Source organism: Furipterus horrens, unplaced genomic scaffold, assembly GCF_987537825.1.
Source record: "Furipterus horrens unplaced genomic scaffold, mFurHor1.1.pri manual_scaffold_3, whole genome shotgun sequence".
Lineage (NCBI taxonomy): Eukaryota > Metazoa > Chordata > Mammalia > Chiroptera > Furipteridae > Furipterus > Furipterus horrens.
The window spans coordinates 153,250,187-153,266,404 of NW_028327173.1; the positions used below are offsets into that span (position 1 = coordinate 153,250,187).

Consider the following 16,218-nt stretch of genomic DNA (forward strand, 5'->3'; position numbering starts at 1 on the left):
AGAAAAAGACCATTTGCTGACATTTACCATCTCTTATTCATTTATATTCAAGACCTGAAGAGAGGAATTTAGTTAAAACCCTTCTACAACTAGTATATACAGTTAATCAATGCTCTGTATTGATTCTTTAGCTCCATAATCCCGACTGATGGTTTAGCCCATTTTTACTTGCAGATTCAAGGCAATATCCGGTTTTTAGAGGACGCCCTTCAGGCAATGAATCGCAGCACAGGCTGGACTTTCAGCTGATGTTGAAAATTCGAGACACACTTTATATTGCTGGCAGGTAATTTTCCTCTCATTGGTTTATTAGATTAAAATTCTTTTGTGATGTTTGCATTAATGTGTTTAGTTCATGAAAAACTAATACGTGATTGTGATCAAAAATTGCAAGTAGCCAAAAATACTCACAGAGAGGAGTCAGTGTTGTGTACCAGGAACAAAATGCAGAGCAAAACCCTTTAGTGGTGCTGTTTTATTACTGCCATCAAGAAATCATACATCGTTCTTTATTCCTAAAGCAGCAGGGGAAAATAATCTTTTTTTATTCTTTTTTAACTTGGAATTATTTGAGCAAATATTAGAAGTAGGCCTACACTAATACAAGCTGCAGTTTGACCCACGCCTGGAGAGAAGAGCTTTCTCTGCTCCCTAACCATAGTGATATATAAAAGCTTCTCACTAATGAAAAAGTACCCTTTGTTGACTTTGCTGGAGACAGAGAAAATCCAAATGATCTCCAAAACACAATAAAAGCAAATCTGTAAAAATAAAATACGAAGCAGCTTAACATTTTCATGCGTTCCCATGATATGACTTACTGCCTTGTTTCCAACAGAGATCAAGTTTATACAGTAAACTTAAATGAAATCCCCAAAACAGAAGTCATACCAACCAAGGTAAGCTAGTGTAGCTGCCAAATTTACTTGCGTTCCCTCAGAACTTGGATAATGCCCCCATCCCCACCCCCAGAATTTTCACAGTTAAAAGTTGAACTTGGGTTTTACTTGATTAATGCAGAAGCTGACATGGCGGTCAAGACAACAGGATCGAGAAAACTGTGCTATGAAAGGCAAACATAAAGTAAGGAAAACAAACAAGCACCTGTTTGATATTTATTCTTTCTATGGTCTTGATCCCATGATGTCAGCACATGGAATGTCTAACATTAATGTCATTATTACCTTCTTTAGGATGAATGCCACAACTTCATTAAAGTATTTGTTCCAAGAAACGATGAGATGGTTTTTGTATGTGGTACCAATGCATTTAATCCCATGTGTAGATACTATAGGGTAAGTATATTTTATATGATGTGCTTTTTTAAAATTAATTTTTCTTCTTTCTTCCTTGACTAGTATGCTGTTGTTGAAGTTGAGCCTTTTCTACTCTAACCTAGTAATCTGTTTTATCTCTTAATGCTGTGGAAGAATAAAGACAGAATTGTTTAAATAGAATTTCAGTACAAATAAAAGAGTATTGCCTTCAAACAGGTACACTGAACAGATGTGACACCAGCTATTTATTTTTCTTTTGTAGTTGAATACCTTAGAGTATGATGGGGAAGAAATTAGTGGCCTGGCAAGATGCCCATTTGATGCCAGACAAACCAACGTTGCCCTTTTTGCTGGTAAGATCCTTTAGTGTAATGAATATAAATGATTAATGACATTGAAGGTGCAAAGGAATTTAAAGGAAGAAAAAAATCTCATAGCTACCTTGATATAGGTATTTCAAAGTCAAAAGCTATGAAAACTTTTCCAAAAAAGAATTAAAAGTAAGCACATTATAGTATAGTATTCTGACACCTGCTTCTGTTGTTACCTAGACCAGTGACCCTGAATAAGTTGCTTAACTTTGTTAATGCTTAGATTCTTCATCTATAAAATGAGGTAATGTTATGGGCAACCTGTTACAGGTTGATTATGAGCATCAGGTTTAGCTTTGTTTCTATATATAGTAATAACAGGTGAGAGCACTCCAAAGAGTATAACACATGACACAGGGCAACACACCACAGGATAATTATGATTATTTTACTCAAAGTATAACTTTGGTTTCAGATGGGAAGCTGTATTCTGCCACGGTGGCTGACTTCTTGGCCAGTGATGCTGTTATTTATCGAAGCATGGGCGATGGATCTGCCCTTCGTACAATAAAATATGATTCCAAATGGATAAAAGGTACCTTTGAAGAGCAGTGTGTGGGATTGCCAAGGGTAGTGAGATGGCCAAGTGGGAACAGGAACCATGGGCATCAGGAGGGTTGTGCATGACTTTATATTGTTTATTTAGAGCAAGTATAAGCTGCCTTGGTTGTGAACAGGGGCATTGGCAAAGAATGAAGGGAACCGTATCCAAGGCAGGAAAGTAGATTCATCCAGGATTTTATCTTAGGTGACATCTCAATGCACACAAGACTCCTTGCCCACTCTCATCTACCTATCCTGAAAAGTCAACAGTGAGAGTTGATTAACTCATATCTGCAGAATTATTTTGTTCTTTGGAGTCTAGAAATCAAGATTTAAAATATTTTCACAACGTAAGAGGTTTTCTTCCCTAGTTAAATAGATTAATGAATAAATGTGTTGAAACAAAGACCTTTGCTATAGTTCAGTTCCCAGTAGGCTTTTTACAGCTCATTAGCTGGCATTAAAGACCCTGCATTCCCTGGAGCTTCAACTCACCCATGTCGGGACTTCTCAGATTCATTGCTGCAACGAAGTTTTCATTGGCTTGAGTGTAGCTATGTGGCATCTGTCAGTCATACCTAGCAGTCAGGGTCATACACTAATGGAGTTATCCTTTAAGAACCAGTTTGTTTGTAATTTTTCTTTCAGAGCCACACTTTCTTCATGCCATAGAGTATGGAAACTATGTCTATTTCTTCTTTCGAGAAATCGCCGTGGAACATAATAATTTAGGCAAGGCAAGTATATGCACTCGACTTGTACTGTGGACTTGTACTGAACGGAATTGAGCCCAGTGTGGTAGAGATATGGTCTCTGCATGTTTTCCAGCACTCACTGTATTTAGGGCCAAGTGCAGAGAGACGAGTAGCTTATCACGAGAATAATTGCTGAAAATCGCCTGAACAATGGCCTGAAAGGGAACAGCAGCCTTGGACCTGGAGGAGGTTTCATTTTTCCTATCTCTACAGAGAGTGCTCTCCAGGCGCCCTTGAGCTTGGGATGCTTCTTTAACTCTTTAGCAATCCATTGATAGTTTATTGTTTCTCTGTGTCAAAGGCAGGATGAAAAGTAGAGGCCTTTGTTTAATTTCAAGTGCTTCGGTAAGAGCCTATGTGAGTTTAAATTATTGCCACCCCTTCTACGCCAGGTTTAAGGACAACACGTTTCATTAGCAATAGGAGAAGCAAAGTACGAGACAAGGCAAGGAGTGGTTTCCCTTCAGCCAGGCAGTTCAGTGGCTTACTTCTTGGGGAGCTTGTTTGGCAGAACAGGAAACTGGCCCTTTTTTTCTCACAGGTAAATCTCGTTTACATTCTTAGTTTACAGATCCCTAGAGAGAAGACTGCTGGATTCTTTTGAACCTGTTATATCTGTAGCATGTCTCCTTCCGCCCATCAATAGCAGCTTTTGGCTTTCATTCCCCCTGCATGCTCATACCCTCTTGCTCTGTTTTGTCCTGTGGGCAGGCTGTGTATTCCCGTGTGGCCCGCATATGTAAAAATGACATGGGTGGCTCCCAGCGGGTCCTAGAGAAACACTGGACGTCATTCCTGAAGGCTCGGCTTAACTGCTCCGTCCCCGGAGATTCGTTCTTCTACTTTGATGTTCTGCAGTCGATTACAGACATAATACAAATCAATGGCATCCCCACGGTGGTCGGGGTGTTCACCACACAGCTCAACAGGTGAGAACCCATCCTGGGCACCTCAGAAGATGTTCTGTCCTTGCTTGTGGGACCCACGAGCGGGCCTGTTGTCGCCGGATGCTTTTCTGATGGTTTTCCCCCTTTTCAGCATTCCTGGTTCAGCAGTCTGTGCATTTAGCATGGATGACATTGAGAAAGTATTCAAAGGACGATTTAAAGAACAGAAAACTCCAGATTCTGTTTGGACAGCAGTCCCTGAAGACAAAGTACCAAAGCCAAGGTAAAGAAAGACAAAAAGGGTTTTGTCTTTAGAAAAACTGTCTGGCCACTGGGCGCATCCACCCTCAGACAGCAGAAGGGCTAGCCTGTGCTGCATGACAGAACATCAGTCAGTCAGCATAACCCTGTGAGCATGCACGTGGAAAACCCGCTGGAATCGGGGGAATAGTGTTGCTCTTTGGTGTTCTCTTACTCTTTTTTTTCTCTCGACCTCTTCTTTCAGAATGGACACTTACTTATTCCTTAGATACAATTTATGAGGCGGGGGAAAAAAAACACTGTTTTCCTTTCAGGCCTGGCTGTTGTGCGAAGCATGGCCTTGCTGAAGCTTATAAAACCTCCATTGATTTCCCGGATGAAACCCTGTCATTCATCAAATCCCACCCCCTGATGGACTCTGCCGTCCCACCCATTGCAGAGGAGCCCTGGTTCACAAAGACTCGGATCAGGTAAAACCTTGCGGAAAGGGTGACCCGCTCCCATCCAGTCCCTTTCCTTCCCGTTGGCCTCACCCCTGACTTGTCTCACCTCGTCGGCAGGTACAGACTGACAGCCATCGCTGTTGACCATTCTGCCGGACCCTACCAGAATTACACTGTCATCTTTGTTGGCTCAGAAGCTGGTGTGGTACTTAAAATTTTGGCAAAGACCAGTTCTTTCTCTTTGAATGACAGCGTATTACTGGAAGAGATTGAAGCATACAACCATGCAAAGTAGGTATATTTTACGAGAATACTCTTCAGCACTGCTCAAAAATTTCCGGAGTTTATTTCATCTAGTCATTTCCTTTCTGTCCTCTAAATTAGCAGTGGTTTGGCATATTAGTGTTTTGGGTTTTGGGTTTTTTTGTTTTTTTTTTTTTTCATCTCACTGCAATAAATCCTGGGTTTGTTTTCTTCCTGAGTCTACTGGGGTTTGGGGATGGGCAGCTGATAAGTTTAAAAATAATTCCACCCTTTTATTTCACCTGTGGAAGTGCAGAGTTTTAGCACCACCTCCTACCTTGCAGATAAATCTCCAGATGTTGCACACAACTGACAGTCACAAGCACACACAAATGCACACACAGTACAGTTCTTCCAACCACTGACATGAAAGATTATTTAGATCATTAAACAAACAAAAAATAGATGAGAGAAATGGAGTAAAAGAGACTAAGGAGAGATCCCAGAAACATCTAGCAAAGGAAGATTTAAATGCATTAAAATAGCGCTTGCCCTGGCTGGTGTGTCTCAGTGGATTGAGCACCAGCCTGTGAACCAAAAGGTCGATGGTTCAAGTCTCAGTCAGGGCACATTCCTGAGTTGTGGGCCAGGTCCCCAGCTGGGGCACACAAGAGGCAACCACTCATTGATGTTTCTCTCCCTCCCTTCCCCTCTCTCTGAAAATAAGTACATAGAATCTTAAAAAAGAAAAGAAAAGAAAAGGACATTAAAAAAAAAAAAAAAAAAAAAAAACAGCATTGGCTGGTGTGACTCAGTTGGAGTATCATCCCACAGACTGAAAGGTGGTGGGTTCAATTCCCAATCAGGGCACACACACAGGTTGTGGGTTTGATTCCTGGTTGGGGCGTTTATGAGCAGGCAACCAATCAATGTTTCTCATTCACATCGATGAGCTTGTTCTCTCTCTCTGTCTCTGTCTCTCTCTCTCTCTTCCCCTCTCAAAGCAATAAAAAAAAGTGTCTTCACATGAGGATAAAAAATAACATAGATGCATTAAAATGTTATTCTTTTTTTGCCCCTGTAGTCCAACATGGTCTTCACAAATATAATTCCCTTCAATCGTCAGAATGGGAAAGCAATCTTACAAAACCTTTTATCCAGCCTGAAATTTAACTAACCATGCAGAGCAGTAGAAGATGAATCACATAATTATTACTTTCCAAATTGCGTACTTGCCTAGTTTGCTACTGAGAACATTCCTTAAGACCTCCCAGCTCTCAGTAATTGCAAAAAGCAAACCTCACTTGCCTTGTATGCTTCATGTAGCCTTTGACTTACTAAACTTACGGCTTCAAAACGTATCCCACGATATAGATGTAACACTGAGAACGAGGAGGACAAAAAGGTCATCTCGTTGCAGTTGGATAAGGATCATCATACTTTGTACGTGGCCTTCTCCAGCTGCGTCATTCGCATTCCACTTAGTCGCTGTGAGCGTTATGGATCATGTAAAAAGTAAGCTGATGTTTCTGTTCTTGCCCTGGGTCTTGCAGCATTTAGACCTTTGATGATGAGAAAATCTAAGTCATGTTCTCTTTCGTTTTGTGCAGGTCTTGCATTGCATCTCGGGACCCATACTGTGGCTGGCTGTTAAGCCAGGGGGCCTGTGGTAGAGCCACCCCAGGGATGCTGTAAGTATACTCGGTCACATCAGCCAAGATCGCCACATCTGCTGTTGTCTTTCTCGGGTCTGTAAAGCTAGAAATTTTAGAAAACTTCCAATAACACTACTTTTATTATTTTTTTTTCTTTTTTTCTTTTTCTTCTTTCGGTTATGGGAAAACTAGAAAAAGAAAAGAAAAGGACACTCTGGAGCTGTGAGAGGGAGATTATAGACAGTATAATACCCAAGAGAGATAGTCAGTTCTCTTCTGCTTTCTTAAATATTCCAGTGACCAAATGTTTAACAGACATACTCAACTTAGCCCGCTACGTTGTTGAAATGTCCATTTTTTCTCTCTGCCTGTTCTTACTACTAATCAATTTGTGTTCTTGGTTCTGCTCTGGTTGTCGCTTGTGTTCCTATGAAGGCTGCTAACTGAAGACTTCTTTGCTTTCCATAACCACAGCGCTGGAGGATATGAACAAGACATGGAGTACGGCAACACGGCCCATCTAGGGGACTGCCATGGTAAGGCTGCATCTTCCTTGCCCTCCTGGCACTTCTTTTTGACCACATTTGCACGTGAACATTATTTTACAACCAGCCTTTTAATGACTCAGGACACATACCACCTAGCATTTAACTTAAACTTCGCAAAAGCTGAGCTCTTTGGTCATGGGGATACGTTAGAGAAGGATCTTGTTTTTTGTTTTTTTTCCTTAGAGAATCTTAATTTTTTTTTCCTTCACCATTTACAATTTTGTAGGAAATCTAGAGAAAGGTAGTTCTAACCAGTAGATTAATCTTTTCATTTATAGTCTTTTCTTTTGACTTTTTTAGTTAATTGGAACTCATACATTTTTGCTTTCTTTTGGTTACTTTTTACTGATTACTTGTTCCTTTAATTCTTTTAGAAATTTTGCCTACTTCAACTACACCAGATTACAAAATATTTGGCGGTCCAACATCTGGTTAGTTTTTTTAATTTTTTTGAATTAACAACCTTTTCTTTCCTTCAGTTCAGCATTTTCAGCCCCTCCTCCCCTCCTTTTGCGCAGTTTGGCAGCCTTCATTTTTGTGCTTTGACTCATAATCCCACTGATGGTACCAAAAGACTTTTTCTTACTCAGTACTTCACCCTGTGGAGCATGTTAACAGTCCATCATTGGCCAAGGCACATCCTCTACAGAAAGTCAGATGGATTAACATAGACTACATTCCAGCTGCACGCGTCCACCCGAGCTTTCTTCTCACCCTTGTGCATTGTGAATGTTCCCTCTGGCCATCTACATCTAATGGATGGCAGAATTTCATTATTTTCCCCTTCCTCTCCTCACCTTTCCTCAGACTTAGTAAGCAAATACACATTTCCCCAAAATGTGTATTTATGAATTTAAGAGATCTTTCTTGAGTGGCTTGTGGTAACCCTGGGCAAGTTGGGATGTTGTGGTCTCAGTGGTATGAAAAAGGCTCCTGGTTGAATGAAGCTGGTTTCTGGTGTGTTCGGTTGCTCTGTGGGCTCCCCACGCCCCTCTGTCTGTATCTGTTTTGGAGTCCTCATCTGTGACATTACACTGGTCTGAACTGGGGTCTCTGGAGTCTTAAACTAAAAATCATGTGCTTACATTTTGAGGGCAAATATCAGTAATAGACATGCCATGAGGTTAAGTCACTCCCTATCCTATTACTGCTTCTAAAACTCACCAGCAGTTCCATTCCTCGGGGAAGTGGGGGAAAGGGTGGCAGATTTATGTATCAGAACATCCTAATTCAGCTTATAAATGGTGTTTCTTTTGCAAGAGTTGCTGCTAACTCTTTGGAAGAAACTCCCCGGGCATTCTGGAAGGCAAGGGCAAGGTTCGTCTCGGCTTCAGGGCTTCACCGTGGACAGCGAGCCCTCAGTGCAGTGAATAATCTGCAGATGGACGGGGTCCCCGGCAAAGCAGGACAACATAGGCAGAGCTGGTCTGTTGGGTCCCCCATCAGGTGTTTAGATGGACTTACCCAGGTGCTTTCTGATGAAGTTACACTTAGGCTCCCAGGAAAGGCATACAGTTTCCAAGCGTCTATGGAAGTGCTTGAAAAATATACACAAAAGGAAAGGAAATGATGTCTCACAAAAGGATGAAAAAAACATAACAATTAATCTTGGGTATTTGAATGACTTTTTCCACAAGTGTCATTCGTCACTACAGGGGCTTCCATAGGAGTGTTTTGAGTATTGTTAATTTTGAAATCTGCTTGATGTAGCTTTATTGTTAATTTTTAGTTTTCATTTTTTCCTTGCAAGAAAAAGATTTGATGTAGTCTCTGTGGGTGTGTTTTGATAAAATCTTGGAGCAGGAATTGTCCAAAACTTTATTTCAACTGTACTTAAAAATGCAACAGACCAGTCAGAGAAATCTGCTGACATGACCCACATTAATAAAAATCTGTTTGCCACCACAGACATGGAGGTATCTTCATCTTCTGTTACCACAGCAAGTATCCCAGAAATCACACCTAAAGTGATTGATACCTGGAGACCTAAATTGACGAGCTCCCGGAAATTTGTAGTTCAAGATGACCCAAACACTTCTGATTTTACTGATCATTTATCAGGTATCCCAAAGGGTAAGGCCTCACCAGGGAAATACCTCTCACTGAGTGGAAACCTGATACGCAATGCCCCTGAAAAACCCAAGGGCCGAGGGCTCTCCACAGGTGCACCGAGAAGGGACTGCCACTGCTGTTCCCACCACCCCCCCCGCCCTGGCCACAGTCACTGGGGTTTCTGTGCACATACTGGACTGCATTCCTTAAAAGACGTGAGAGGTGGAAAGCTGTTCAAGAAAGGGTAGTGGCACAGCCACTCAGACTATCTAATCTGTTCGTTTCTGTCTGAAGGAGCTGGAGACTTCTGGGTATCAGAGAAGTTTGAGGGTCATTCAACCAGATGAAAAACAAAACTCATTCATTGCAGATACCCAGATATCAGATGTTTTACCAGAGAGCCTTTCCAAGTCTTTTGTTTCGCTCTAGTTCACAATGCAATATGAAAAGGATATGTGAGGTGCTAAGTTGCTTGAATGCCACAAGCAATAAAACCTAACGGAATTTATCCAAAACCATCCTTTTCAACCCATGATAGAAGCAGTTATTACATAGCTGCCGATAAACTAGGCTTATTAGATATATTGCAGTGGGGTAAAAAGTTATTCTTTTAGTGCTTGCCAAACTATGGGATCAGGTTTCCAATCAGTTGTTATGACAGTGCGTTGCCATTTATGTTTGCCTCTGTTGATTTTGGTTTTATATATTTTCATTGTAAACAATTTTATAATCATTCTTTCTGCTTTTTTTTTTTTTTTTTTTTTTTTAGTAATACCATTTCTACTTTTCTTTCTTTGTCTTTCAAAATGCCACTGAATCACATAACCCTGGACGTTGATTAAAAACAACTAACATTCAAAGGCCTTAGTACTAACTTAAAGCAACCAAATCTTCAAAATCGCTCTTGACTTACCTTAATCTGGGATAGCTGTGTTTATAGCATGTAACAGACTTGGATACCTCTTAAACTAACATTTCTTTGGTTGACTGTTAGATGTCTGTGGTTGCATTAAAAATTCCAATAATTAAAACTAATTCACTCTTTTTCTAGTTTAACAAATATTTCTAAATATCTTAATATATTTGAGTCATCTTACTTAACTATTAAAAAGTATATTTCCTCAGACTTTAGATTTCTTTCATAGCAGGCAATTCAAGGGTACTTCGCCCCAAGATGGAATGAAAAAAAAAAAAATCAAAGCAAACATGAAAGTCTCTGTCTGTAGCTAACAATGACCAAGCAGATGCTCTTAGTCTGTGAACAAATGATGTGTTTTTATTCCAGTTAAGGTAGCAAAATTGTATTAGCATAATTATGTTAGCATAATATATATTTATGCCAATTCATAGATTTCCCTAGACCTAGCAGCTGCCCTTTAATACTGATTTATGAAAAGGAGAAAACCATGAGATAAAACATTCCATGAGTTTAATATAGGTCATTTAGAAAATATACACTTTCTAAATCTAATTTTTAGGTGAAACCCTTAAAATTTCTAATGTTATATAACAACTATTTAAGAGGGGTTGGAGGAGAAAAGAGAGAATTTAGTTCAATGGGAGATTCGAGTTATCCTGGCATTTGCTGCAATCAGATGTCTCTGGGGATCCTATTGTGAATAAAGAAAAAAAATGGAAATTTAGAGTCTACCTGACCCTCCAAGCTAAGCATATAGACCATGTAAAGGTGGCAGCCACTTGCTGGCTGATACTGTTTTAAGAGCATCTCACTCAGACTCTCTCCCTGTGTCTATTGCAGGTGTACGATGGGAAGTCCAGTCTGGAGAGTCCAATCAGATGGTTCACATGAATGTCCTCATCACCTGTGTCTTTGCCGCTTTTGTTTTGGGTGCATTCATTGCAGGTGTGGCAGTATACTGCTATCGCGACATGTTTGTTCGGAAAAACAGGAAGATCCATAAAGATGCAGAGTCTGCCCAGTCGTGCACAGACTCCAGTGGAAGTTTTGCCAAACTGAATGGTCTCTTTGACAGCCCGGTCAAGGAATATCAGCAGAATATTGATTCTCCCAAATTGTATAGTAACCTGCTAACCAGTCGGAAAGAGCTGCCACCCACCGGAGACACTAAATCGATGGTAATGGACCATCGAGGCCAACCTCCTGAGCTGGCTGCACTCCCCACACCCGAGTCTACACCTGTCCTGCACCAGAAGACCCTGCAAGCCATGAAGAGCCACTCAGACAAGGCCCATGGCCATGGAGCTTCAAGGAAAGAAACGCCCCAGTTCTTCCCTTCTAGTCCTCCACCCCACTCCCCCTTAAGTCATGGGCATATCCCCAGTGCCATTGTTCTTCCTAATGCTACCCATGATTACAACACATCTTTTTCAAACTCTAATGCTCATAAAGCTGAAAAAAAGCTTCAACACACTGACCACCCTCTTACAAAGTCCTCTAGTAAAAGAGACCACCGGCGTTCAGTGGATTCCAGAAATACCCTCAATGATCTCCTGAAGCATCTAAGTGACCCAAATAGTAACCCCAAAGCCATCATGGGAGACATCCAAATGGCTCACCAGACCCTAATGCTGGATCCTGTGGGACCGATGTCTGAGGTCCCACCCAAGGTCCCTAACCGGGAGGCATCGCTCTACTCTCCTCCTTCCACTCTCCCCAGAAATAGCCCAACCAAGCGAGTGGATGTCCCCACCACCCCTGGAGTCCCAATGACTTCTCTGGAAAGACAAAGAGGTTACCACAAAAATTCCTCCCAGAGGCACTCCATATCTGCTATGCCTAAAAACTTAAACTCACCCAATGGTATTTTGTTGTCCAGACAGCCCAGCATGAACCGTGGCGGGTACGTGCCCACACCAACAGGGGCGAAGGTGGACTACATTCAGGGAACACCAGTGAGTGTTCATCTGCAGCCTTCCCTCTCCAGACAGAGCAGCTACACCAGTAATGGCACCCTTCCTAGGACGGGGCTAAAGAGGACACCGTCCTTAAAACCTGACGTGCCACCAAAGCCTTCATTTGCTCCTCAGACGACATCTGTCAGACCACTGAACAAATACACTTACTAGGCCTCAAGTGTGCTATTCCCCATGTGGCTTTGTCCTGTCCCTGTTGCTGAGGATGGTGTTGTAAGGGTACCTTAAAATAAGAGACTCACTTGTATTTTAAGAGAACCAAGTGGCCAAAGAAACTCTTTCTAACTTTGGCAACATCAGAACTTGCCACATGTAGCTACTGCAACAAGGCTTCTGTGTACTTGCGCGAAAACAAAGGAAGGTGCTGGCCATTCCATTTCTTTTGTTTGAAGCTGAAGAGAGGGGTAGCTCTGAGAGGCTACCTTCCCAGTGTAAAGAGCCGATACAGTACGCAGAAGAATCTGTGAGCAAATACTTGAAAATGGGTTCAACTTAGACTGCCATGATGTGTGGTCTTCCCATTAAATGTGAACATTTTAATATGTATGCATTCACCTTGCCTCTTGCACAAATGTCAAAAACAATGGTAATGTCTCAAAGAAACAAACTTGTAGATTACCAAACGATTTGTTAAAAATTCAGTCTCTGACCCAAACTGTAGCATTTTTTCATGTGGGGCATTTTTTTCATGCCACCAATGAACTGTGGTGTGTGAGTGTGTGTGTGTGTGTGTGTGTGTGTGTGTGTGTGTTCTGTACCCACTAGGATTTGTTTAGGTTCCCATTGCATCTTGTTGTGCTATGGCGTTGTTTACATTGAGCATGACTGAACAAGAGACAATAGCTACTTCCAACAGCAGTCCATTGGGTTCAGCTTTGACAAAGAAGTAAAATCAAGGCTGATTTGACCATCCGTATGATTGACTTATGGGGTACCCAATGCCAGAATATAAAAGTTCTAAGTAATTGTGTGCTGCTATTCATTAAAACTTCTATGACAGTCTTGCCAGCCTAAGGAGATAGAGATGTTAAGAGGTATCCTTGATTTATCCAACAGTATTTTACAGTAGTAAAATTTACCTGTCCACTGTGAATCTAAGCCTGAGTCACTATTTAACCTTGGACACTAATAAGGTTTTATTTTTATTGTGTTTGGTTTTTCCCATGTGGTAAAATGTCTCTTCCTTTAACTCCTCCTACCACCAAGATTTAAAAATTTTTTTAAAAGACAAAAGAAGGAAATGTGAAAAGAATTGTGATTGGCTTAACAGACAGTCTGAAAACCTAACAGTGGTGCAGTCATGTTGTCTATGTTGTTGTTATGTGAGAATTTTTCTCCCGAGTCATGCAGGTAATGACAAAATACTGTAAATATTACATGTGAGTTTACCTGAATCTGTGCATTTTGTGCCTTATTCATGAGAATGATAGAAGTACTAAAATATGTCAAGTGTTTTCAGTATAGCACATCATTTACTGAGTGCCAGTTGTAAATGTTTTTCAACCAGCACCTGAAAAGACTTTTTAAAAAATCATAAAAACAACCTAGAACAATTAATTGTAAAACAGTCCACCCAAATAGCAGCATTGCGTCCTTTGCCATGATAGACATTCCACTCCTGCTTTCCTAAGGATGAACCGGCAATAATGTGAAGCCAAATGAGGTTTCTGGGGTAATGTAACACCTGCAGAAACCATAGTCATTTATTCATAGGTTTGCAGAAGCCACTTGCAGTTGTTGATGGGCAGCCCCAATGACTGTTGCAGTTGATATGCTGAGCACCACACCACGGTTTATTGACCCTCATCTAGAAAGTATCCAGGCAGAGGAATGCTCCTGAGTTAGTGAGACAAGTATGTTCCACTGATTTCTTGTGATAATGCTGATGATATACATTACCTGGGGGAGGATGGGTGACAGAAGAGCAGAGCATTTTTATACAAAGTGTAGAATACTGATACAGTTATTCTTTTCCTCTGAGAATATCGTTTTATAAAGAATGTGATTCCCTGAGATCTCTGGAAGCTCAAAAGCTAGAACTTCTGTTCTCGAAACACTTCAGCTTTGCAACTAAAATATTACAGATTAATAATAAATTAAACCAACAATAAACACTGCTCAGTCCACCGCCGGCAAACGTGTTTGAGTTTACCTTACCAATATTAATCCCGGCGTGTGGAAAACAGAACAGTAACTCTGTGTGATCCCCGGATAACATTTTGTAACATTGTGCTGCCTTGTAGTTTGTAATGTGAGTTCTATCAGTATTTATGTTGAAATTTCTAACATTAAATCTAGTCTCTATCCTGTTAATTTAATTTTTAAATGCTTTATCCATTTGTGCAAAGGTAAACACAAGATTGTATCTTTTTTAATGTTACGGCAAAATAACCCTAAAGTGAAGTGGCTCTATACTGTTTTATAGAGTACTTTAACATGTATAGATATCTTGTAAACTTGTATTGTGGATGTGTAAATAATATGTACCTCGGGTTTTTAACACCGCATGTAAAGTCAAAATAAATATATAAATCAGTATATCCTGACTTTTGATATTGAAGAGGTGTATAACGTATCATATTTTCAAAATGTTTTTGAGTCCACACCAGTGAGAGTTTCTTTTTTAAATATCGCCCAAAATATTCTTATCTGGAGCATTTGTTGCCCAGCAGGAATACACTGCCATTCTCTTCTTGGGAAGCTGATACTGATGGACAGAGTCCTGAAATATTGAGAAACAATCCCCAAAACCAGCAGTCAAATACTATAGGCAAACATACTAGTGGCTCATGTGTCCACATATCTAGTTCAACAGACATTGTTAAAATTCATGACTTGTATTCCCACATTTTTTTTCTGTGTCATTTTAAGTCTAAAATTTTAGCTGGTATACCGGATTCCAGAGAACATTTCCTGCTCCTTGGTATATGGTATTTCTCAATTCTGTTGTTTTAACTCAATAGAACATATTATTAATAGATACCGTTTCCAAATATTGAAATGGAAGATAAAATTATGATTTCTTTTGGTTCTTCCCTTAGCATGGACTGAGTTGATGGCTGCTGTCATTGGATCTTCTGGTTGCTGATGGTGTCACGCCACTTCTGGGAGAGACAATGGGAGTGTTTGTAGGAACCCCTGCCCTCTTGGGTCCAGCTGCTGCTCCTGGCTGAAGCCCCTCTGCGCCTCCTCTCTGTGGCCACATTTTTTTTCCTCAAGAGTCCCAGCAGCATCTCTGCAGAAGCTGCCATATCTGTCTCGGTCCTTGTTTTGCACAATGTCATCTAAAGAGGGGTGCTGCATTTCTGTGTTAGTTCATGGCATCAGGAGCTTTTTTCATTCCTAGCATGGCGTAGTCTGGCTTAGAGATGTGAGGAAGAGTGTACAGGAATCCTCTCGTGAGAGCAACATTGGTGGAGCGCCGATGTGCCCCGTTTCCCAGCCACCAGCACTACCGCTGGGCAGGCGGCAGGCAGCGCCACCAGTCATGGGGCCTGACGCAGTCGGCGCCCCGCGGTCCCCTGCGGGAAGCTTGTGTGAGCTAGTCCGCGCGGCTGTGCTCAGCCGTGCTGGGGAGCAGGCTGCGAGGGTCCCCCTCCTTACGGGCTTGCAAAAGTCCATTTGTAACTCTTGGCATTTAAACGAATAAAGAAAGAGGCAAGGGAAATATATCTTCATCCTTGTTTCTTTCTGGGCTTCTTCGGCATTGTAATCTCTTTCATTTACATTCTCTATTTCTGTTAAACTGGTGTTTATTATACGTTCTGGCCATTACACCAGTTTTTCTGGGTTCTTTGATTTTTTTTTTTTTTTCCTCAAAAAGAGCAACCTTCTCTTCTCCCCTGATAGACAGGCTTAACCTTTTTCAATTGTGGACAGCTTTGATAATTAATAATGAATGCTACAGACTGAGCTGAATTTTACTTTTCGGGAGATTTCCAGACCCCTAAAACTCTGAATCTTTAATATAAATACTTTGGTATCATTTGAGAAAAGAAGCTTTTCATAAGGAAGACACTGTAAAGGCACAAATTAATTAATCAGGACAGACCACCTGTTCCCTGGGTCCAGAAATCCCATTGATTAGACATTTAGGCCACTCTGGGGTGTGGCAATTTGAAAGCAGGTGGAATATTTGAGGCACTGGTGCAGGCTAAGAAGAAAGGAAGGGACATGCAAGGCAGGAACCTGATGGCTGAGGTGCTGGCCAGGTCCTAGGACTGGCCTTCCTGCCATCTGAGAGAGGCCACCTTTCCCTCCTGCCTCCCAGCTCATCCTCATCCTCCTT

The 16,218-nt window shown here is 41.2% G+C and overlaps 1 protein-coding gene across 1 annotated transcript in view; it reads left to right on the plus strand.

Annotated features, from left to right (window-relative positions):
- Nucleotides 1-14,468, plus strand: part of SEMA6D (semaphorin 6D) — a 54,929-nt gene extending 40,461 nt beyond the window's left edge. Inside the window, exons 3-19 of the mRNA XM_090270564.1 lie at nucleotides 175-286; nucleotides 839-899; nucleotides 1,021-1,083; nucleotides 1,194-1,295; nucleotides 1,540-1,630; nucleotides 2,064-2,183; nucleotides 2,840-2,928; nucleotides 3,658-3,875; nucleotides 3,985-4,116; nucleotides 4,409-4,564; nucleotides 4,655-4,828; nucleotides 6,155-6,295; nucleotides 6,391-6,471; nucleotides 6,910-6,971; nucleotides 7,358-7,414; nucleotides 8,892-9,056; nucleotides 10,795-14,468. Coding sequence (XP_090126690.1) covers nucleotides 175-286; nucleotides 839-899; nucleotides 1,021-1,083; nucleotides 1,194-1,295; nucleotides 1,540-1,630; nucleotides 2,064-2,183; nucleotides 2,840-2,928; nucleotides 3,658-3,875; nucleotides 3,985-4,116; nucleotides 4,409-4,564; nucleotides 4,655-4,828; nucleotides 6,155-6,295; nucleotides 6,391-6,471; nucleotides 6,910-6,971; nucleotides 7,358-7,414; nucleotides 8,892-9,056; nucleotides 10,795-12,083 — 3,113 coding nt within the window. The 3' untranslated portion in view covers nucleotides 12,084-14,468. The remainder of the gene's footprint in view (nucleotides 1-174; nucleotides 287-838; nucleotides 900-1,020; nucleotides 1,084-1,193; nucleotides 1,296-1,539; nucleotides 1,631-2,063; nucleotides 2,184-2,839; nucleotides 2,929-3,657; nucleotides 3,876-3,984; nucleotides 4,117-4,408; nucleotides 4,565-4,654; nucleotides 4,829-6,154; nucleotides 6,296-6,390; nucleotides 6,472-6,909; nucleotides 6,972-7,357; nucleotides 7,415-8,891; nucleotides 9,057-10,794) is intronic.
- The last annotated feature ends 1,750 nt before the right edge of the window (nucleotides 14,469-16,218 follow it).